The sequence below is a fragment of the Schistocerca nitens genome, chromosome 10 (genome assembly GCF_023898315.1).
Source record: "Schistocerca nitens isolate TAMUIC-IGC-003100 chromosome 10, iqSchNite1.1, whole genome shotgun sequence".
NCBI classification, from domain to species: Eukaryota; Metazoa; Arthropoda; class Insecta; order Orthoptera; family Acrididae; genus Schistocerca; species Schistocerca nitens.
In genome coordinates, this window is record NC_064623.1 from 101,061,789 (window position 1) to 101,086,649 (window position 24,861).

The 24,861-nt window shown below is 45.2% G+C and overlaps 1 protein-coding gene across 1 annotated transcript in view; it reads left to right on the forward strand.

The window, feature by feature from the left end:
- Nucleotides 1-24,861, forward strand: part of LOC126209912 (uncharacterized) — a 333,249-nt gene that overhangs the window by 206,379 nt on the left and 102,009 nt on the right. The window contains exons 20-22 of the mRNA XM_049939032.1: nt 4,100-4,409; nt 17,406-17,789; nt 20,002-20,203. Coding sequence (XP_049794989.1) covers nt 4,100-4,409; nt 17,406-17,789; nt 20,002-20,203 — 896 coding nt within the window. The remainder of the gene's footprint in view (nt 1-4,099; nt 4,410-17,405; nt 17,790-20,001; nt 20,204-24,861) is intronic.

A 24,861-nucleotide genomic window follows, 5' to 3' on the forward strand; every position in this document is an offset into this window, starting at 1 on the left:
GAAGTGCTGACTGCTGCTGCGCCAACCCCACTGGTCATCGAACTCTTAGTTCGTCTACTGCCGCTACCGAATATGGTGGCTAAACATGTCAAAATGTCTAAAGTGTCACGTATTTTTCTGCCTGATCTCTGCTTTGAACAACCATAAATAACACATAATTATTATGGAAAATGGAAATGAAGTCCCATGCTTCTTGACGATGCAGGTGACTTGCACCGCCGTACTACGCAAGGTCGTAATGGAGGTGGTTTGCCGTTGTCATGATGATGATCATGATGAGATCATGATGGTATCGTGGTGAGATCGTGGTGAGATCGTGGTGGTGATGATGATGATGATGACACACCACCACCACCCCGCCGGGAATCGAACCGGGGACCCCGTGCTCGGGAAGCGAGAAAATCTACCGCAAGTAAACGAGCTGCGGACATAGCTATTATACACAACCATAAACAACACATAATTATACACACCCATAAATAGCACAATTATTATACACTGTCAAGTTTAAAGAATGCTAACATTCACTGTATCAAATAGTTCATTCACGGGTTCATTGAAGTCTGTTGGGAATGGTAATTCTATCGTTTGTGTTCCTAGTTTTCTGTACACGTTGTTTGGTTGTGTGCACGTCTGCTGTCGTATCGTCACTTCCTATGATCATAACTTTGAACGCAGTGAACTTGAAAATTCTGGACAAAAAGACTTTAAAGTTTACCAGGCATCTTTAATGCACTGAAGCGGTGGTATCTTTCGATTGGATTCGTGGTTCTGTGGAAGAAAGCTTGTCTATCAAGTGGGCAGTACGCGTTCGATTCCCAGCCCTGGTATTTTGCAACAAAGGTGCATGTTCCATGAGCATTTCCGTGAAGTGTAAAATGCATAAGGAAGGAAAAAATCGTTACATTTTTTAATTCCTAAGTCTTTATCAACAAAGGGCTATAAACAAAATGGCTAGTTAAGAATTTAAGTTTTCAATGAATACTGGATTTCCTTCACCACAGATGAGACCTGGGGGACTGTCGTCTGCTCTCTGACACGCATTCCAGTAATTTTACCAGTCCTACATATCATTTCACAAGCGGAGTCCACGACGTTCAGATAACTGGTTTACTTCAAACGCTGTGCACTTTCAGATTTCGAGAAAATCGCAGGAGATGTTGTGCGCTTCAGTGATGTACCAGTGCATGCGATCCAGAACGCGACATGGCGGCGGTCATGTGGTTAGTGTTCAAGCTCCGTAATCGGTGGACCGCTAGATCGATTTCCTTTATTTAATTTATTTTCAACACCATTCATTTTGACAAACAGCAATGGAGGGTGAAACTTTGACAATGCCAGCCACTAGTGCTGGCGCAACGTCAGAACAATCATCAGACGAACATCAGCCGAAGAACCCGAGACTGGGGCCAACAGGCAGTTTGTCAACAAGTGGCCACGAAAAACTTTATAATTTTGTACCAGTCATTTTATTTCATGCATTACATTGGAAAGCTAATACGTTGAAAAGGCAAGTGAATTTGAATGAACTTTTACAGAAATCCCTATGTTATCCGGTCGTTTGCATAATTTTTATTATGACAACAAATATTTATGAACAAGTAAACGACCAAACGCATAAAATTTACCTGTTAATGTATACCTGATGTGGTTTCCAAAATGCATCGTACATCCATTCGGATAAGGTTCCGAGAACTGCTTTGCACCTGGACGCTTCGATACGCACACAAGCGTTTCAAGGACTAGGGAATGTCCTGGAAAGTCCAAGTCAAATATCGATAAATAAAGGTGTAAATAACTTCATTGAATAATACAACGAATTATAATATGCCAGAATATGAGGGTAACATACTATTAATCGTCGGGTGTGGTTTCGATATATCAAGTTGCAGTATGACATTTTTCTCACAGACATGGTCACAATAAAGCGTTATGTATTAAATAGAATGAATACAGTTTTCGCGCATACACAAGGAATCTTCAGTGATTCCAAGGAAAAACAAAGCTCGTTGACATTTTGGAAAATTTCTCTTTCTTCCCCACACTTTGGATGCAAACCGTGCTTACCGCAAGATTTTCGTAAAAATCGATACACAGATTGACGATGTTCGATTCAAAGTATTTTAATAGCATCCTCACGAGAATCGGTTTCTCGTTTATTGTCAACAAAATATGAGCAAGTCTGAAGGCGCTGGATAAAGTTTTTAACTTACCCATAGAAACAAAAGTAGCATAATATTTGTTGTAATAATTAAAATTAGTAAACAGCGAAATAACATTGGAAACAGAATAAAAGTTCATGTAAATACATATTTTCATGATACACTGAAGGATTGGTTGATTTCGCCGAGTTGACCCAACAGCAAGGTCATTGGTCCCATCGGGTTAGAGAAAGATGGGGAAGGAAGTCGGTCGTGCCCTTTCAAAGGAACCATCCCGGTATTCGCCTGAAGCGGTTTAGGGAAATCACGGAAAACCTAAATCAGGATGGCCGAACGCGGATTTGAACCGCCGTCCTCCGAAAGCGAGTCCATTGTGCTAGCCACTGCGCCAACTCGGAACACTGAAGAGCCAAAGAAACTGGTACACCTGTCTAATATCGTGTAGGGCTACGGCGAGCACGCGGAAGTGCCGCAACAAGACGTGGCATGGACTCGACTAATGTCGCAATTAGTGCTGGAGGGAACCGACACCATGGATCCCGCAGGGCTGTCCATAAATCCGTAAGAGTACGAGGAAGTAGAGATCTCTTCTGAACAGCACGTTGCAAGGCATCCTAGATATGCTCAATAATGTTGATATCTGGGGAATTTGGTGGCCAGCGGAAGTGTTTCAAGTCAGTAAAGTGTTCCTCGAGCAATTCTGGATATGTGGAGTGTCGCATTGTCTTGCTGGAATTGATAAAGTCCGTCGGAATGAACAATGGACATCAGTGGGTGCAGGTGATTACAGGATGCTTACGTACCTGTCACCTGTAGGAATCGTACCACTGCAACTGCACACGCCCAACAACATTACAGAACCTCCACAAGCTTGAACTGTCCCCTGCTTAACATGCAGGGTCCATGGATTCTTGAGATTGTCTCCGTACCCGTACGTCCGATACAATTTGAAATGTTTTCAGTCATCAACGGTCCAGTCTCGGTGTCGACTTGCCCAGGCGAGACCTAAAAGCTTTGTGTCGCGCAATCATGAAGGGCACACGAGTGGGCCTTCGGCTGCGAAAACCCAAATCGATGATGTTTCGTTGAATGGTTTGCCCTCTGACACTTGCTGATTGCCCGGTATTGAAATCTGCAGCAATTTACGGTAGGGTTACACTTCCGTCACGTTGAACGATTCTGTTGTGTTTGGTCCCGTTCTTGGAGGACCTTTTCCCGGTCGCAGCGATGTGGGACATCTGATGTGTTACCGGGTTCCTGATACTCACGGTACACTCGTACGGGAAAATCCCCGATTCATCGTTACTTCGGAGATACTGTATCACACCGCTCGTGCGTTGACTGTAACACCACGTTCAAAATCACAAAGCTTGATAAGCTGCCATTCCAGAAGCAGTAACCGATCTGGCAACTGCGCCAGACACTTGTCTTTGTAGGCGTTGCCGACCGCATCGCCGTATTCTGCCTGTTTACATATCTCCGTATTTGAATACGCATGCCTATACCAGATTCTTTGGCGCTTCAGTGTAAATTACTAGTGTTGAATAAATATAAATAAGAAAAGGCTGTACAGGACTCGATACAGCGATCCACCGATTACGGAACATCAACGCCATCACATGACCGTCGCCAGCTTGTGTTCAGGGTCGCAACGCACCGGTACATCACAATCACACTTAAAATGTCTTCCACGATTTTTTTCGAAATCTGTTAAGTAGAATGCCTTACAACTTAGACTACGAAAAGCGTACAAAGTTTGAAATAAATCCTTGATCCAACCGTCGTGGTCTCCCCTTGTCACTTTGATCAAATTTCTAGCTGACGTCACTAACTTCAGATGGACTAGCACTGTAACGACAGACTGATCATCCCGCTGTTTGTTCCCTTAACCTACCAACCATCGACTCTGTGGCCACAGCAGAGACTCTTGCCTGCAGACGAACCAGGCGCCAGCGCGGCCCAGCACTTCGGACATCCTGGGTCTGTTCGACGCCGCCCCAGCCACCACTGCCGCCAACGTCGACGTGATGATGCAGCAGCAGCAGCCACCCAGGCAGCCTTCCGGGGGCGCATCGCCCGTAGCAGCAGACCTCCTGCTGGGCGATGCCTTTGGGGAGCCGATGACGTCGGCCCAAGAACTTCAGCAGCAGCAGGACACGTCTGCCGTGATGGACTTCACGGGGGTCCCCACGGCGCCCGCGGCTGCAGAGAGCGACCACCCAGTGGCGGATTTCGACTTCCTTGGAGGTGAGTAGACCATCCTCTACTCGTAACCTGTTTTCAGAGAGGAAAAGGATCGATAATGTCAAAAAATCGACGTGTGTTGGGGCAAGTGGTGGGTTAACCCTGTGGTCGGCAAACTCGTTAATCAAAAGTGCCATATATCAACGGCACAACGATTGAAAGCTCTTTTGAGATACCGATTTTTAAATCAAAACTACACCACTGGCCACTAAAATTGCTACACCAAGACGAAATGCAGATGATAAACTGGTATTCATTGGACAAATATATTATACTACAACTCAAATGTGATTACATTTTCACGCAATTTGGTTGCAAAGATCCTGAGAAATCAGTACCCAGAACAACAACTCTGGCCGTAATAACGGCCTTGATACGCCTGGGCATTGAGCCAAACAGAGCTTGGATGGCGTGTATAGGTGTACAGTTCATCAAGAGTAGTGACTGGCGTATTGTGCCGAGCCAGTTGCTCGGCCACAATTGACCAGTCGTTTTCTATTGGTGACAGATCTGGAGACTGTGCTGGCCAGGGCACCAGTCGAACATTTTCTGTGTCCAGAAAGGCCCGTACAGGAACTGAAACATGCGGTCGTGCATTATCCTGCTGTCATGTAGGGTTTCGCAGGGATCGAATGAAGGGTAGAGCCACGGGTCGTAACCCATCTGAAATCTAACGTCCACTGTTCAAAGTGCCGTCAATGCGAACAAGAGGTGACTGCGACGTGTAACCAATGGCACCCCATACCATCACGCTGGGTGATACGCCAGTATGGCGATGACGAATACACGCTTCCAATGTGCGTTCACCGCGATGTCGCCAAACACGGATGCGACCATCATGATGCTGTAAACAGAACCTGGATTCATCCGAAAAAATGACGTTTTGCCATTCGTGAACCCAGATTCGTCGTTGAGTACACCATCGCAGGCGCTCCTGTCTGTGATGCAGCGTCAAGGGTAACCGCAGCCATGGTGTCCGAGCTGATAGTCCATGCTGCTGTTAACGTCGTCGAACTGTTGGTGCAGATGGTTGTTGTCTTGCAAACGTCCCCATCTCTTGACTCAGGGATCGAGAGGTGGCTGCACGATCCGTTACAGCCGTGCGGATAAGATGCCTGTCATCTCGACTGCTAGTGATACGAGGCCGTTGGGACCCAGCACGGCGTTCCGTATTACCCTCCTGAACCCACCGATTCCATATTCTGCTAACAGTCATTGGATCTCGACCAACGCGAGCAGTAATTTCGCAATACGATAAACCGCAATCGCGATAGTCTACAATCCGACTTTTATCAAAGTCGGAAACGTGATGGTACGCATTTCTCCTCCTCACACGAGGCATCACAACAACGTTTCACCAGGCAACGCCGGTCAACTGCTGTTTGTGTATGAGAAAGCGGTTGGAAACTTTCCTCGTGTCAGCACGTTGTAGGTGTCGCCACCGGCGCCAACCTTGTGTGAATGCTCTGAAAAGCTAATCATTTTCATATCACAGCATCTTCCTCCTGTCGGTTAAATTTCGCGTCTGTAGCACGTCATCTTCGTGGTGTAGCAATTTTAATTGCCGGTAGTGTATGTAGGTAGGTGCACTCGCCTTACTTTAATTAGGATATTTATAACTTAGCTTTTTCAAGAACCTCCTCAATCTAATCGAAACAAATTCGCCGAGGTCGACCCCTCCCTATGTTTTCCTGGATTTAAAGCAGTAAGTCCAGGGATACGTTACATGCGAATAAAGGGGAAATTCTTTAGCTAGTCTCCTAAATGCACATGCCGCTATTGAGGAGAAGACAGCAGAAGAAAAGGAGTCTTCTATGAGGAACTGGAGCAAGCTTATAGACAGTGTCCAATAAATGATAAAAATGGTGATAGGAGATATGAATGCTAAGGTAGGCCAGGATCGGGTCTTCTCCGCTACCAATTATAAATAGAGCCTCCGTGAAGAGAGTAATAACAATGAACTCTTACTTGTTTACTTGGTTCGCCTGCTTCATTAGGTTCATCCAAGCGGTATGTCAATCTCAGAATGCCTTTCTCAGAACTTCAACGTACATTGTTTTACACTCCACTATGCTCCGTAAAATCGAGTAACAAATTTCACTTAATAACCGTATTTTTGGACAATATTAGACTGTAGGGTATCCATAAAATTAAATCATGACAGTGACCTCGCATTCCTTGAAATATTTGGGTAAATGAGTTTTGAATGTTGTTTTTAATTTTAGGTAATACAAGCAATAAGACCATTTCTCAGTTTGGTCCTGATATGGTTCATGGTTGAAAATGATTGTTCACAGAATATGTAGACCCGAATAAGGAAAGAACAGCAACCTTTAGTTTTTCCAGCAGAATCTGAGTCACGAATACAAGTCCAGGTGTTAAACATCAAGAAGTCTTCACTTCAGAAGACTCCCCTAAAGATAGCCACAAATGCCAACTAAGCATGTAAAAATAAGAGAACTAGTCATGTTGTACAGAAACCAGATGGCAGTTATAAGAGTCGAGGGACACGAAAGGGAAGCAGTGGTTGGGAAGGGAGTAAGACAGGGTCGTAGCCTCCCCCCCCCCCCCCCCCCCCCGATGTTATTCAATCTGTATATTGAGCAAGCAGTAAAGGAAACAAAAGAAAAATTCGGAGTAGGTATTAAAATTCATGGAGAAGAGATAAAAACTTTGAGGTTCGCTGATGACATTCTAATTCTGTCAGAGACAGCAAAGGACTTGGAAGAGCAGTTGAAAGGAATGGATAGTGTCTTGAAAGGAGGATATAAGATGAACATCAACAGAAGCAAAACGAGGATAATGGAACGTAGTCGAGTTAAATCGGGTGATGCTGCCGGAATTAGATTAGGAAATGAGACACTTAAAGTAGTAAAGGAGTTTTGCTATTTGGGGAGCAAAATAACTGATGATGGTCGAAGTAGAGAGGATATAAAATGTAGACTGGCAATGGCAAGGAAAGCGTTTCTGAAGAAGAGAAATTTGTTAACATCGAGTATAGATTTAAGTGTCAGGAAGTCATTTCTGAAAGTATTTGTATGGAGTGTAGCCATGTATGGAAGTGAAACATGGACGGTAAATACTTTGGACAAGAAGAGAATAGAAGCTTTCGAAATGTGGTGCTACAGAAGAATGCTGAAGATTAGATGGGTAGATCACATAACTAATGAGGAGGTAATAGGATTGGGGAGAAGAGGAGTTTGTGGCACAACTTGACCAGAAGAAGGGATCGGTTGGTAGGACATGTTCTGAGGCATCAAGGGATCACCAATTTGGTATTGGAGGGCAGCGTGGAGGGTAAAAATCGTAGGGGGAGACCAAGAGATGAATACACTAAGCAAATTCAGAAGGATGTAGGTTGCAGCAGGTACTGGGAGATGAAGAAGCTTGCACAGGATAGCGTGGAGGGCTGCATCAAACCAGTCTCAGGACTGAAGACCACAACAACAACAGTCATGTGTTCAATTATACACTGAAGACCCAACTGGTATACCTGCCTAATATCGTGTAGGGCCCCCACGAGGACGCACAATTGGCGCGACACGAGGTGGCACGGACTCGATTAAAGACTGACGTAGTGCTGAAGGGAAATGACGCCATGAATCCTGCAGGGCTGTCCAGAACTCCGTAAGGGTACGAGGGGGTGGAGGTCTCTTCTGATCAGCACGTTGCAATGGATCCCAGATACGCTCAATGATGTTCATTCTTGGGTACTTTGGTAGTCAACGGAAGTGTTTAAACTCAGAAGTGTGTCCCTAGAGCCACTCTGTAGCAATTCTGGATGTGTCGGGTGTCGCATTGTCCTGCAGGAACTGGCCAAGTGCGTCCGAATGCACAATGGACATGAATGGATGCAGCTGATCAGACAGGATGCTTACGTACGTGTCACCTGTCAGTCGTATCTAGACATATCTGGGGTCCCATATCAAACAAACCGCGCACCCCCGCCTCCCCCCCCCCCTCCCACCGTTATAGAGCCTCCACCAGTTTGAAAAATCCCCTTCTGCTGGCATGCAGTGTCCACGGATTCACGAGGTTCTCTGCATACCCGTACTGCTCCGAAAGCTAATATCGAGTTATTTAAGTTCCAACCCTCGTATATATCTTCCGCTGTTAGTGTTGCCACCTACCATGTGTGAATGATGATTGCACATGGACGTTGAACATATGCGGTGATCACATAAATGTGATTCGAGAACGTACAAATGTGAACAAATGCGATGACCTCCATTATGCTACAACTACCTCTTCAAGAGTCGAAACATTGCTTGTTAAGATGTAACCTCGTATTTTATTTACTTCTTGCCAAATTTTGCTTCTCGTTTCTAAAAAATTACCAATTTTTTATGAAAAATCGAATTTTATTAGTGTAACACATTATCATTACCATCAGCAGATAGATTTGAAATCAAAGAAGTAAAAGTAATATTATTTCAACAGTGTCGGTACAATAGAATTTTGGCTATGTCGCAGGTAACTAACAAGCCCTCCGTGCTACAATGCTGGGAAAAAAATCTACACCTTCAAGGACAAGGATAGTTCGAATAACATCACCCAATAGCTTTTGTGGACTGGCAAGACAGCCAATCCACTAGGACGGGAGGCCGAAGGGCACGCGTTTAAGCTCACGCAGGATGGCGTGAGGTCTGGAACAGGACAAGGTCTTTATAGTAGCAAAAATAGTACGTAGCTTCTGGAATACTTAACTTTAATCCATAAGTGGTGAACATCGGTCTGACGGTTCATGCATCACAAGATAAATAGCAATTGATAACGGCGCCTTGCTAGGTCGTAGCAAATGACGTAGCTGAAAGCTATGCTAACTATCGTCTCGGCAAATGAGAGTGTAATTTGTCAGTGAACCATCGCTAGCAAAGTCGGCTGTACAACTGGGGCGAGTGCTAGGACGTCTCTCTAGACCTGCCGTGTGGCGGCGCTCGGTCTGCAATCACTGATAGTGGCGACACGCGGGTCCGACGTATACTAGCGGACCGCGGCCGATTTAAAGGCTACCACCTAGCAAGTGTGGTGTCTGGCGGTGACACCACAATAACCATTCAAATTAGTATAAAAGTTCTAATAATTATGAAGTCAAGATTTCCCTACCGATTTCCGAAATGGAATGTCCAGTGCGTCTAGCTCCAACTCGAGATTCTCAGAGTTAGTTCCCTTCGTGCGGCCATAATCACATCGGAAATCTCTTCACACAGATCAGCTGAGTACAAATGACAGTTCCGCCAGAACACTGCATTTTTATACGTTGTGTGCGGGATACTACTGTCATCTGTATATGTGCATATCACTATCCCATCACGTCAGTGTATTGTTCGTTACACATACAAAATAAGTACAAATTATCCTGTTTCGTACCCACATTGACAATTTTTCTGCTCAAAATGTTACGGGAAAAAGAAGTCATAATTTAAGGTATGCGTTAATTACACATTGTTATAAATATTATGACTCAGTACTTTACAAAATGAGTGCCTTTTGCTTTCTTCGGCAGTCATCCAAAGATTCTTCATCGGGTTCCTCGTTTTATCGCGTAACCTTTTTTTAAGAGAGAATGAAAAAATTATTCTGATGATTGGAAATGAAAATGTTTTATTAAAAATTCTCTTTAATGTTGGTTAAAAGCCACGGCTAATTCTGTATCAGGGCGGTATCGCCAGAAGTACCATACGTATTCCAACGTGAAGACATCCGTCTTACGATGGGTTTAAAAAAGAATCTTTCATTTATGTTACGCGATAAACCAGTTATATAAACTGCTTAATTATTTCTTTCTCTGTGAGGCTTGATGCTCCAGATAGCTGCCTCTGCGCAATGGCAGCGTATACATTAATAAAAATTATTATTCATAAAACTGTACCTTTGGCCTAAAAAATGAAATGGAAAATATTACAGGACGCCGTTCTGTATTTATTACGATTATTTCCTTTAATACGTCTTGAAAGAAATGACTATTAAAAGCGTCGCTACAACGATTAACTTACACAAAATCGCCAGGGCAACATTTAATTATTACGTAAATGAATCATGGGTCAGAGAAGGCACTCTTTGCTACCAACAAAAACACATTCTACCATAAATAATTGCATATATGACATAATTGATAATAACGCTACAGATAATTATATTAATTATTTACAGACCGTGATCTCTATACGACTGTCAGATAGGACATCAGAAGCAACAAGACCAGGAAGACAAAGAAGAAGACAAAGAAACAAAGTGTCCTTTCTTATATACTACGATACAGATATAGTAATTACTGCACATCTAAGGGCGCAGAGAGCGCTTCCATTATTGATGAATCTCGATAAGTTAATTTACATTACTTTTTTTCCGGAGGCTATGCTATAGTTCCCTCCTTCAGCTTCTGAGGCTACATCACTTTCATCTGTACACACGGTATTATCTTCTTGAACATCTTCCCCTTCACTAAATTCTCCATTGTCTGGCTTTATATCAGTTTCTTGAAGCAAATCATCCTGCATCTTAGTGCCAAACTCAGCGCCGTCTGCGTTGTGCTAATTTCAGTGGCAAAAGACGAAATTGGTACCGAAGAGGGCCAATATAATAAAGTTAACACTCTTCTGTGATTGATGTTTCACGTCCGATGCTACACTGGGATAAATTGCAAGCGATAAAACAAGTATGTCGCCTGTTAGAAAATCAGTCACACAATTACTAAAAATTCGTAATATTTACGAAAAGGTCATCAGAGCCAGCAAACCGCTGGATTCGGGCAACAAATAATTCAGCAATTGTTAACGACAGTGTTCGCCTTGAAGGTACTGAAGAACACGTGTCGCTAATGTCCCCAGATGGTGAGAGCCACGAAGCGATACCAACTGCAGTTGTAAATTTTGTGGGGATTTAGTAATCCAGATTAAGTATGAAATAACTAGTTTTTATGAAAATTGACATATATGAAGTTCTAACCGAAGATATCAGTCCCCTCTGGAATCACAGGATTCTTGCTATATCATTGGCTTGATTGCATTACAGTATGCAGTGTTGACGTATTTTTCCTCGTGGACCACACTGTGTATGACCAGAATGTCTTAGGGTTTTGTGATAAATCTTTCGATAATACTCTGCTACGGTAATTTTCAAGGATTGTTCTCGTTTGTCCCCCTCTGAGAATACCGCTTCAGTTGAAAGACCTTAATTTATAGACAAGACCGGTTTCAGAGCATTTTAGCTGCATCATCAGGTGTAATCTATACAAATTGACAAAAACTCGTGTAATGCAAGAAAAGTAACTAAGACGAAGACATATACGGGATGAAAACGCAAAGCAAACCACTTTCCGATGGAGAAAAGAGAATGGGATGACCCAACGTACAGTCAAAAATTTTTCGCTAAGTAGCGGATGTCAAGCATAAAATAACATAATCGCATGATGATGTATAGAAAGGACGAAAACTAAATAGAAAAAAATACTAATAAAAAATATCGGGTACGTAAAGTAGTAATAAATTCCACTCACCTTTAGCCACACTGTCTGGTGAGCTGAAGGGTCCCCATATACCGAATAAATAATCAGAAACCGACCATTTATGCTCATCTATGAGGTTATGTAAATTTAAGCGGCTCACGTTCCCTTCTTTACCTAAGAAGGACTGAAAAACGTAATGGTAAAGACCCAGTTATTCATTCTTAAATTGTAGTTCATACCCCAAAATGATCCAGTATAAAACTATTTATTTTAAGAGTTAGCAAGGAAGGGCCTTGAACATTCGGCAAAAATCAGGACGTCGCACTTAACCAACACAAGCGCGCAATGGATGTGTACTCACAGGTTGCGTGTCAAGACGGAACTGCGGAAGCGCCAGACAGCGACGTGTAGAAAAGGTTCGTGTGGAGCACGCATGCGCATCCACGGATAGACAGACATGCAGCACGATGGCTGGGCTGATGGGCAAGCTGTATGATACCTTACAATGTGTTAAAACCGATATAAATTCATGAAAATTATTATTAGTGTCAATGTTGCCCACGAAAACCAGCACGTTAATGGATGTAAAATGGTTCAAGATAAGAAAAGTTCTAAACTATAACATACAACGAAAATTTATAAAAAAGTCAGGATCCAGAGTAGCGTGTTGCGCTTTACAGGAATCATGCTTAATTTACAATTTAGTGAAAGGACGGAAAACTCAAAAGGTAAAGTAATTTAATTTTTTTTAATAAAACCGAAATCGAAAACGAGTCAAACTGGTTATATATATAAACTCACAGAATTAAGGCCACAGAGAGGACTGGACGTTCGTGTTGATGTTATTGCTGTTGTCGACTTCAGTCCGAAAACCGGTTTGATGCAGCTGTCCATGCTACTCTATCCTGTGCTAGCGTCTTCAGCTCCGAACAGCTACTGCAATCTAAATCCTTCTGAATCTGCTTACTGTATTCACATTGACTTCTTGATCGCCCTCTACGACCTTAAACCGCCCCCCCTCCCCCCTCCCCCCCCCCCCTCCCCGGCCACACACACACTCTTCCCTCCAATGTTGAATTGATGATTCCTTGATGTCTCAGAATGTGTTATCAACTGATCCCTTCTTTTAGTCAAGTTGTGCCACAAACGTCTTGTCTCCCCAATTCTATTCAGTACCTCCTCATTAGTTACGTGATCAAGGAAGGCATCTAATATTCAACATTCTTCTGTAACACCACATTTCCAAAGTTTCTATTCTCTTCTTGAGTAAACTGTCTGTCGTTGATCTTTCACTTTCAAACGTGACTACAGTCAATACAAGTACTTCCAGAAAATACTTCCTGACACGTAAATCTATATTCTGTGCTAACGAACTTATCTTTTTCTGCAACGCTGTCAGCACTGTTCTGGCGTATTGTCAGTCTCCATTTTATATCATCTCTACTTGGACCACAATTTATTTTGCTGCCCACATAGCAAAACTCATCTACTACTTAAAGTATCCGGCCCCGGTAGCTGAGTGGTCAGCGTGACAGAATGTCAATCCTAAGGTCCCGGGTTCGATTCCCGGCTGGGTCGGAGATTTTCTCCGCTCAGGGACTGGGTGTTGTGTTGTCCTAATCATCATCTTTTCATCCCCATTGACGCGCAGGTCGCCGAAGTGGCGTCAACTCGAAAGATCTGCACCAGGCGAACGGTCTACCCGACGGGAGCCCTAGCCACACGACATTTCATTTCATTTACTACTTAGTCTGATTTCCTAATCTACACTCCTGGAAATGGAAAAAAGAACACATTGACACCGGTGTGTCAGACCCACCATACTTGCTCCGGACACTGCGAGAGGGCTGTACAAGCAATGATCACACGCACGGCACAGCGGACACACCAGGAACCGTGGTGTTGGCCGTCGAATGGCGCTAGCTGCGCAGCATTTGTGCACCGCCGCCGTCAGTGTCAGCCAGTTTGCCGTGGCATACGGAGCTCCATCGCAGTCTTTAACACGGGTAGCATGCCGCGACAGCGTGCACGTGAACCGTATGTGCAGTTGACGGACTTTGAGCGAGGGCGTATAGTGGGCATGCGGGAGGCCGGGTGGACGTACCGCCGAATTGCTCAACACGTGGGGCGTGAGGTCTCCACGGTACATCGATGTTGTCGCCAGTGGTCGGCGGAAGGTGCACGTGCCCATCGACCTGGGACCGGACCGCAGCGACGCACGGATGCACGCCAAGACCGTAGGATCCTACGCAGTGCCGTGGGGGACCGCACCGCCACTTCCCAGCAAATTAGGGACACTGTTGCTCCTGGGGTATCGGCAAGGACCATTCGCAACCGTCTCCATGAAGCTGTGCTACGGTCCCGCACACCGTTAGGCCGTCTTCCGCTCACGCCCCAACATCGTGCAGCCCGCCTCCAGTGGTGTCGCGACAGGCGTGAATGGAGGGACGAATGGAGACGTGTCGTCTTCAGCGATGAGAGTCGCTTCTGCCTTGGTGGCAATGATGGTCGTATGCGTGTTTGGCGCCGTGCAGGTGAGCGCCACAATCAGGCCTGCATACGACCGATGCACACAGGGCCAACACCCGGCATCATGGTGTGGGGAGCGATCTCCTACACTGGCCGTACACCACTGGTGATCGTCGAGGAGACACTGAATAGTGCACGGTACATCCAAACCATCATCGAACCCATCGTTCTACCATTCCTAGACCGGCAAGGGAACTTGCTGTTCCAACAGGACAATGCACGTCCGCATGTATCCCGTGCCACCCAACGTGCTCTAGAAGGTGTACGTCAACTACCCTGGCCAGCAAGATCTCCGGATCTGTCCCCCATTGAGCATGTTTGGGACTGGATGAAGCGTCGTCTCACGCGGTCTGCACGTCCAGCACGAACGCTGGTCCAACTGAGGCGCCAGGTGGAAATGGCATGGCAAGCCGTTCCACAGGACTACATCCAGCATCTCTACGATCGTCTCCATGGGAGAATAGCAGCCTGCATTGCTGCGAAAGGTGTATATACACTGTACTAGTGCCGACATTGTGCATGCTCTATTGCCTGTGTCTATGTGCCTGTGGTTCTGTCAGTGTGATCATGTGATGTATCTGACCCCAGGAATGTGTCAATAAAGTTTCCCCTTCCTGGGACAATGAATTCACGGTGTTCTTATTTCAATTTCCAGGAGTGTATTTCCCTCGGCAACACCTGATTTCATTGGACTACATTCCATAATTCGGTGAAATTCACCTGCTTTCTTTGGAATTGTAAATATTACATTATTTTTCAAATATGATGGTATTTTGCCTGTCTCATACGTCTTGGACACCAGATGGATGTGTTTTGTCATGGCTAGCTCTCCAAAGGCTATCAGTAGTTCTGTACTTCAAGAGACTACATATTAAAACTTCTAAACTATGACGTACAACGATAATTTATGTTCAATAAAGGCCAGGTTCTAGACTAGCGTGATGCGCTTTACAGGAATCGTCCTTGATTTAAAATTCGGAAAATGGATGAAAAATTCGCAAGAAAAGAATATTGTAAAACTTAAAAAAAGCACGCAAATAGAAACCGTGACAAACCGGTACTATACACAAATTGACAGAGTTAAGGCCATAGAGGGGGTTGCATGGAATCAGATAATTTCTTTCCTCTGAAAAATCAGACGAGATTGGATGTTGTTGTTTTGTTGTGGTCTCCAGTCCGAAGACTGGATAGATGCTGCTCTCCATGCTACTCTATCCTCTTCATCTCCGATTAACTACTGCAACCTACATCCTTCTGCTTATTGTATTCATCTCTTGGTGTCCCTCTACGATTTTTACCCCCTAACACTTCCCTCCAATACTAAATTGATGATCTCTTGATGTCTCAGAATGTGTCGTATCAACCGATCGCTTCTTCTGGTCAAGTTGTACCAGAAATTTCTTGTTCATCCAAGTCTGTTCAGTACTTTCTCACTACCTTGGCTGTCTGCTCTCAGTAGCGTCGCCCCACCACATTTGAGACAAGAAGCAACTGCCCGCGAACGGGAAAACATTAATAACGAAAAGCTCCCCCAAAGGCTACCCGCCCAGGAAATACTGCTCAATCCACCCTGCACGCGTCACAAATCAAGAAAACCATTCCGGACAGCTCGAGTACCCGAGCCATTCAAGACTGAAGATGTGTGGAAGGAGAAATGGAAAAACGACACTAGCATACTTCACCGTGGCCTCGAAGAGCCTACATGCACATCAAGCTTCCAACTATCTAGAAGAACCTGGTGTGTACTCAACAGAAGGCGATGTGGGCATGGAAGAACTAAGGCCTATGGTACTCTAAGACTCCCCGATGTGCGACTGTGGAGCAGCAGAACAGTCTGTTAAACACGTTGTAGAGGAATGTTCCAATAGATGTTTTAGTGGAGGCTGGAACGACATAACCAACGCCTCACCAACAGCATTCGATCGGATAGACTCTCTGGATATCAGTTTGTGATATAATTAGGGACCATAACTCTTGTACATTCCTTTTGTTATGTATAAATATTTCTTTTGTATTGTGTAAATATAGCTGTAAATTGCATGGGTATTTCCATACGATAAATAATAATAGTGGCGCGATCTGTCCATAAAATCTTCAACATTCTTCTGTACCACCAAATTTCGAAAGCTGCTGTTGGATGAAAGTAACAACTAATTAAGTTAAGACAGGTGCCAACACGACAAAATATGCAATACTTTCCATAACGTACTTTACGTAGCCATATCAGTTTTATAATTAATTTTAGCCCATGAGGCGTAAAATGTCACTGTTACGTGCTATAGTAATTTTAAACATCTAGCACATTACAAACATGAGAAAAAGTAAGAATTGTAATTTTACATAGTTTTGCTCATAATAATTTCATGTTACTACTTGGTTACCATACAACATAAATATTACAAAAAATGTCGTCAAAACTGTAAACTTCAGGCGCAGCTCATAGAGGCCGCTATACGCAAAACCGATGTGTACTGTGAAACCAACATATAATTTTACGACAGTAATGGTTGAACTGTGTAAGCATTCACTTGAGCACGAACAACTGCTAAAATTCCGCACTGGTATGTAATGTTAACATTAAGAGACAACGATGTGATGGACTTATAACTTTTGTAAATCACATTGTAATATATACTCTTGTATTTGTTTTAGCATTGATAATGACGCAACACAGGTCGAAATCTGATCTGCGTTTTGACTATAAGCAACTTGATTCTACGACTGATTGCTGCTCTATGTAACCCAATATAACCACAGTCGTTGCGTGCACCCACCCCGTGGAGGGCAACCTGAAGTAAATAAATTATTTTTCCTGAGGTACCGAATTGCCAGAGCAGGATGATTAAAGATAATAAGAAAGATAACAGAAGATAACTAATCATTAGTAAGCAATCCTTAAACACTGATGCAGTGGACGGGGCTAAAAAAACCACGGTGTCTAAGCTCAACTTGACCACTGAGGTCATCTTCGTAATGACGTATCCAGGCTGCGGCTGCCCTGACTACGGATTTGTATCCGGTAGGACCGGCTCCAGGGAAGCTGTCCCCCGAGCCCCCGGCGGCGGCGCCGGCTGCTGGTGGGGGCGGCGACCAGTGGGGCGGGGGCGGAGACGACATGCTGGGGGGTGCGGTGGCGGACCGGCAGCCGTCAGCGCCGCAGCAGCCGCAGGCCTACAACCCGGGCTCGCCCTTCGCCGCAGACACTGCGGCGGCAGCAGCAGCGGCGGACGACTTCGACGCCTTCACAGCCAAGTTCGAGAGCGCCGGCGCCGCCCAACAGCCGGACAGCGTGCTGGTGCAGGTGGGCGGCGGGGGCGGCGGCGCCGCGGAGGACCCCTTCGACCCCTTCGGAGGTGGCGGCGGCGGCGGGATGGGGGTCACTGCAATGGACACCAGTGCTGATGACGGTAAGTGCCGGACTCACTTTGTCGGGGGTGGCACCATTCAGCCACCACTTCAATGACGCCACGTTGGCAGGATGCCAATCTTTCATATTCTCCCCTCCTCGTCGTATTCCTATCACATTCCATATTCTCCCATTATATTGCGACATATGATAACCAGATTCAAAAATGCTCCTATCACGCCACAAAAAATGGCAGAGTTAGGGATGCCAAAGAAGGGAACTAGCTTTTGGACTTACCCGCAACTTAAAAGACATTGAAATCAAAACATCTTGATGTATTCGTGCTTTAAGTTCAGTACCGATGTCATGTAGTATAATGCATGTTGTGAAGTAATGTGGTATCGTGACATTCAGCACGACACATGCCATCGAATCATTAAATCTGGCTTTTGTCGTCTCGTGCAGTATGACACAACGTGCCGTTAAAGTTTAGGATGTACCTGTCTGGAATACTTCCTATTATACAGGGTGTTACAAAAAGGTACGGCCAAACTTTCAGGAAACATTCCTCACACACAAAGAAAGAAAATACGTTATGTGGACATGTGTACGGAAACGCTTAGAGCTAATTTTATTACTTCTCTTCAAATAACATTAATCATGGAATGGAAACACACAGCAACAGAACGTACCAGCATGACTTCAAACACTTTGTTACAGGTAATGTTCAAAATGTCCTCCGTTAGCAAGGATGCGCTGATGCAGCCCTGGAGAATGGAGTATTGTATCACAGCCGTCCACAATACGAGCACGAAGAGTCTCTACATTTGGTACCGGGGTTGCGTAGACAAGAGCTTTGAAATGCCCCCATAAATGAAAGTCAAGAGGGTTGAGGTCAGGAGAGCGTGGAGGCCATGGAATTGGTCCACCTCTACCAATCCATCGGTCACCGAATCTGTTGTTGAGAAGCGTACGAACACTTCGACTTAAATGTGCAGGAGCTCCATCGTGCATGAACCACATGTTGTGTCGTTCTTGTAAAGGCACATGTTCTTGCAGCACAGGTAGAGTATCGCGTATGAAATCATGGCGGTGAATCGAGGAAGTACAGTACATACTGACGAAACAGAAATGAGCTCTAACATGGAAATTAAGCGTTTCCGGACACATGTACACATAACATCTTTTCTTTATTTGTGTGTGAGGAATGTTTCCTGAAAGTTTAGCCGTACCTTTTTGTAACACCCTGTATATTACAAACTTTAAATTTCCTGTCACAAATCAATGACCTTAACAAAGAATAAACACTTCATAATTAGAGATAGAAAGTTACATAATATAAACCTACCTCTAATCGATATAAGTGTTACGGTGTACAGATCATCGGCCACCAAATACATGATTCCTTCAGAGAGGTAGAATGACCACCAGACTCCATTCGTACTGTTCGTGTATAGTGTTATTGCCGGGCCTGGTTGGGTATATGAGGCCTGAGCAGTGTCAGATGTTGAGTGATCACTCTAAAGGACACGGAGATGCCCCGCACTCGTGTGAGGCAGCGTTATCATTACCTGACAGCTGCAAAGGGGCTTCATAGTGGAACTCCGTATAGGTGGCTGCTTTCTCTCAACTAATAACTCTTGTAAAGGCTCGAAGACGACTTAGCGAATCAGCTGGTGAACTACAACAAATGTAAAAAAATTCTCAGTGTTCATACTGCGTCATAATGGAGTTCAAACTCGAATTTTCGAAGACGAACACCATCTTCCTCGTCAGGAGACGACTGTCTACAGGGAGAAAAGTCTGGTTCCTTTATAGTGGCGTTTAGGCTTGTGATTGGCCAGGTGACATCACATGGATTTCTAAATTATGTTGGGTATGACATGTGGAGGGCGGGATTCGCATGCACAAATGCAGAAAATTGGTAATGCGTCGGTATGCCCCTCCCCCCCTCCCATTCTCCTCACCTGGACTTCGGTTGAGGCGCGGAAGGGGACTGTAGACCACCCCCTCTTCTCTGCGAAGTTACAATTTTTAGTAGAATTCCTTTGAAGGCACTCACACAGCCATCACAAGCCTTAACGCCACTATACAGGAATCAGGCTTCGCTCCTGCCAGGCAGTAATCTCCTGATGAAAAGGACGGTGTTAACCTTCGAAAGCTCGAGTTGTAACACCAATCTGACTCGATGTGAACAGCAAGATTATTTTATTCAAGGATGCTGCAGCAAAAAAGGTGCGCCGTTACGACGAGTGTGTCTGGTGTGCTGGCAGTGTGGGGCGACAGCGGGGGCGGCGGAGGTGGCGCCAGTGCCGGCGGCGACGCCTCGGGGGCGGGCTTTGGCGCGGAGGACAGCTTCGACGCGTTCCTCTCGCTCAGTGAGCCGCCACCCCCGCCTCAGGGCACGCCCGCGCGCTTCAACAGGACCGGCTCGGCTGACAGCGACGAGGCTCCAGACTTCTCCATCTTCATCAGGTACGTGAGCTCCAGGGGAATGCGTCTGAGTGGAAGGGACACAGGAGGGATGTGAGGGTGTAATTGGGGGAGGGGGTTGGAGGTAAGGTGCGGTAAGCACATCAGACAAAAATCATGACTAGGAGTCGTTTGAGAATAACTTCAAATCGGTGAAGAAGAGATCCCACAATTTTTTCATGTGTGCCACATCAAGCTGAAGTCAGTAATTGACGATTAGCGATCGACCTATTAAATTGTGGGGAAGTTTACTAAATCTTTCATTCGCTGTTCCTAGTAGTCCCAGATATTTTCTATGAGATTAAGATAGAACTATTTAGCGGCCCAGTCGAAGTCAAATAGTGTGCTCAAGTGTGCATCAAACTAAGAGTGTAAGTGTGCAGCCCTGCAGACACTGCTGTTGTCATCTTAGAGGACAGGAGTGTCCACAGCATACTCATCACAAAGGTGTAGTAGAAAATTCAACACCTGCTCACTGAGAACGTTGGGATACACGTCCTGGTTCATGTTCGTGACAGATCTGTATCACGAGGTGAGAAACACCCCAAAGCGTCACAGAGCAACCTCTGGCCTGAGATACACCCTCCTCGCACTGCAGGCTAAACGCTTCATGGACTGACTGTGCATATGTCGCCTTTCAAGATTTGAACAGCAGAAAATCGCAACTCATCGGACCAAAATACACGCCTCCATTCAACTACTGTCCAGCTTGCGTCTTCTGGCCGTTGGAGATGTTCTACGAGCGTTGAAACTTTAATAGTGGCAATTATTTATTTACAACTAGTACAAAATAGGTACGTGTTTCAAAGTTTTACTGACCTTCAAAGCAGTCACCAGCATTGTGCATAACCCGTTGCCAGCGATGTGGGAGTTGCAGGATACTCTTAGCAGTGCGAGTTCTGTTGACAGTTCGAGCGACGCGGCCAACTGCCGGACGAATTTATAGCAGTTCTGAAGCGAATGGTTTCCTTCAGTTCAGGAATCGAGTTGCACTCACGAGGGCGTAAGTCAGGAGAGTGCAGTAGGTGGTATAGCACTTAGCAGCCCCATCAGTCAAACTAATCAGTAACAGCTTGCACTGTACGAGCTTGAGCATTGTCCTGCAAAATGATGGTCAGGTCCTGCAGAAAGTGTCATCACTTCCGTCTCTCTGTTATTCATTTTTGGAACACAACCTACGACCAACTCAGACACAGAAGTGGTGACACTTTCTGCAGGACCTGACCATCATTTTGCAGGACAATGCTCAAGCTTGTACAGTGCAAGCTGTTACTGATTTGTTTGACTGATGGGGCTGCTAAGTCCTATACCACCTACTACACTCCCCTGACTTAAGCCCTCGATTTCTAAACTGAAGGAAACACTTCACGGCATTCGCTTCAGAACTGCTACATATTCGTCGGACAATAGACCATGCTGTTCGAACTGTCAACACAACTGGCACCGCTAAGAGTATCCTACGAATTCCACATCGCTGGCAACATTGCGGGTGACAACTTTGAACGTCAATAAAACTTTGAAACACGTGTCTATTTTGCACGAGCTGTAAATAAACAGTTGACACTATTAAAGTTCAACCCTCGTATATGCCACTGTGAGCAATTGCTTTTTGTGAGGCACCTGAGTCCAAGCGTCCAGTGTACGCAATTCCCTTCGCAGTGTCCGCTGTGAAGCTGATTGAAATGGAGCCACATTCACAGACAGTGTCAATTCCTGTTGGGTTTGAAACCAATCGGCATTCACTAGGTGTTGCACTTGTGTCCAGTCCCTGTCAGCTAGCGTCATTTTCTGATCGCTGTTCTTATCCCACGTTACGTGGTTGCGAGTCATATAACGTTGGTTGTAGACCCGTTGGACTGCCCAGGTCGATACAACAAGAAATTTGGCCGTCTCATCCGTGGTGTCATCCCTACATCCAAACATGCTAACTCCTTTGTACACCACCTACAGTGCTCCAAAGCGACCAGGGCGCTCTTTTATTTTGATGACTAATGTTTTATCCAGGGTTCTGAATCCCGCCTGGAAGGCGGCGCGTGGGTCTGCTCCTGTGATCTGCAAAATAGGCCGAATGATGGAAGCGAGTATGAGCAGGTGAGGTAAAGCACTTCCGTACTTCGTGTAAAGTAGAAGCACATTTACTATACGCAAAACCAAGTTAATAAATGGTTACATAACTTTGCGATGATGAGCACGTAGGTGCGAAGCCGTATTCCCGTCGTAAGTAGTACAAAGTCTCAATAGCAAGCCTACACACGGCAGTTGAAGCGATGTATCCAGTCCGCCTGCTCTTGATGAAATGGGCAGAAAGCAGAGCGGCGCTCGTTGAGCTCCACAGCGTCGGCTAGAGGGCGCTGTGGTCGGCGTAGTTCGTCCGCTCTTACTGCCAACCTACGAGCGTGTACCTACGCTGTGGCATCGGAACTATCGATACCACACAGGGAACATTACTGGTGAATGACGAATCCATAAAGGAAGAAAAGTGAGAGATAAGGTGACAGATGAGGGGACAAGTGATGTGTATACAACAGTCGATGAACAGTTACAAGAGAGGGTAAGGCAGAATGCTCCTAGTCTGCAGCATCTATGGTCCAGACAGCACTAAAACAAGTAGATTATTTTTCGTATCTGGGGGGATTACCTCATCTAAGGAGTGAATGTGTTAGGGAAGGCTGATTAGTGAGCGATTACATCTACATACATACTCCACAATCCACCATACGGTGCGTGGCGGAGGGTACCTCGTACCACAACTAGCATCTTCTCTCCCTGTTCCACTCCCAAACAGAACGAGGGAAAAAAGACTGCCTATATGCCTCTGTACGAGCCCTCATCTCTCTTATCTTTGTAGTCTTTCCGCGAAATGTAAGTTGGCGGCAGTAAAATTGTACTGCAGTCAGCCTCAAATGCTGGTTCTCTAAATTTCCTTAGTAACGATTCACGAAAAGAACGCCTCCTTTCCTCTAGAGACTCCCACCAGAGTTCCTGAAGCATTTCCGTAACACTCGCGTGATGATCAAACCTAGCAGTAACAAATCTAGCAGCCCGCCTCTGAATTGCTTCCATGTCCTCCCTCAATCCGACCTGATACGGATCCCAAACGCTCGAGCAGTACTCAAGAATAGGTCGTATTAGTGTTTCATAAGCGGTCTCCTTTACAGATGAACCACATCTTCCCAAAATTCTACCAATGAACCGAAGACGACTATCCTCCGCCTTCCCCTCAACTGCCATTACTTGATTTTCCCACTTCATATCGCTCTGCAATATTACGCCCAAATATTTAATCGACGTGACTGTGTCAAGCGCTACACTACCAATGGAGTATTCAAACATTACGGGTTCTTTTTCCTATTCATCTGCATTAATTTGTATTTATCTGTATTTAGATTTAGTTGCCATTCTTTACACCAATCACAAATCCTGTCCAAGTCATCTTGTATCCCCCTACAGTCACTCAACGACTACACCTTCCCGTACACCACAGCATCATCAGCAAACAGCCGCACATTGCTATCCACCCTATCCAAAAGATTATTTATGTAGATATAAAACAACAGCGGACCTACCACACTTCCCAGGGGCACTCCAGATGATACCCTCACCTCCGATGAACACTCATCATCGAGGACAACGTACTGGTTTCTATTACTTAAGAAGTCTTCGAGCCACTCGCATATTTTGGAACCAATCCCATATGCTCGTACCTTATTTAGGAGTCTGCAGTGGGGCACCGAGTCAAACGCTTTCCGGAAGTCAAGGAATGTGGCATCCGTCTGATACCCTTCATCCATGGCTCGCAAGATATCATGTGAAAAAAGGGCGAGTTGCGTTTCGCAGGAGCGATGCTTTCTACAGCCGTGCTGATGCATGGACAGCAACTTCTCTGTCTCAATGAAATTCATTATATTCGAACTGAGAATATGTTCGAGAATCCTGCAACAAACCGATGTTAAGGGTATTGGTCTGTAATTTTGAGGATCCGTCCTTCTACGCTTCTTATATACAGGCGTCACCTGCGCTTTTTTCCAATCGCTCGGGACTTTACGTTGGGCAAGAGATTCGAGATAAATGCAAGCTAAGGAGCCAATGCAGTAGAGTACTATATGTAAAACCGAATTGGAATCCCATCAGGGACCGAGCGAGGTGGCGCAGTGGTAGCACACTGGACTCGTATTCGGGAGGACGACGGTTCAATCCCGCGTCCGGCCATCCTGATTTAGGTTTTCCGTGATTTCCCTAAATCGCTCCAGGCAAATGCTGGGATGGTTCCTTTCAAAGGGCACGGCCGACTTTCCTTCCCCATCCTTCCCTAATCCGATGAGACCGATGACCTCGCTGTTTGATCTCTTCCCCCAAACCAACCAACCAACCAACCAACCAAACAATCCCATCAGGACCTGGCGATTTACTTATTTTCAACCCATTCAGCTGCTTCACAACCCCAGGGATGTCTATCAGTATGTCCTCCATACGGGAATCTGTACGATACTCACACGGCGGTATGTTTGTATGATCCTCCTGCGTGAAAGATTTCTCAAATGCAACATGTGAAGAATGGATGAGTGATTAGTTGGATGAAAGAAGGATCAAGGATTGATATGGGTGAGGAAAGAATGGAAGGGTGCACGAAGGGGTGAGGAAGAGTTGGAAAAGTGAGCAAT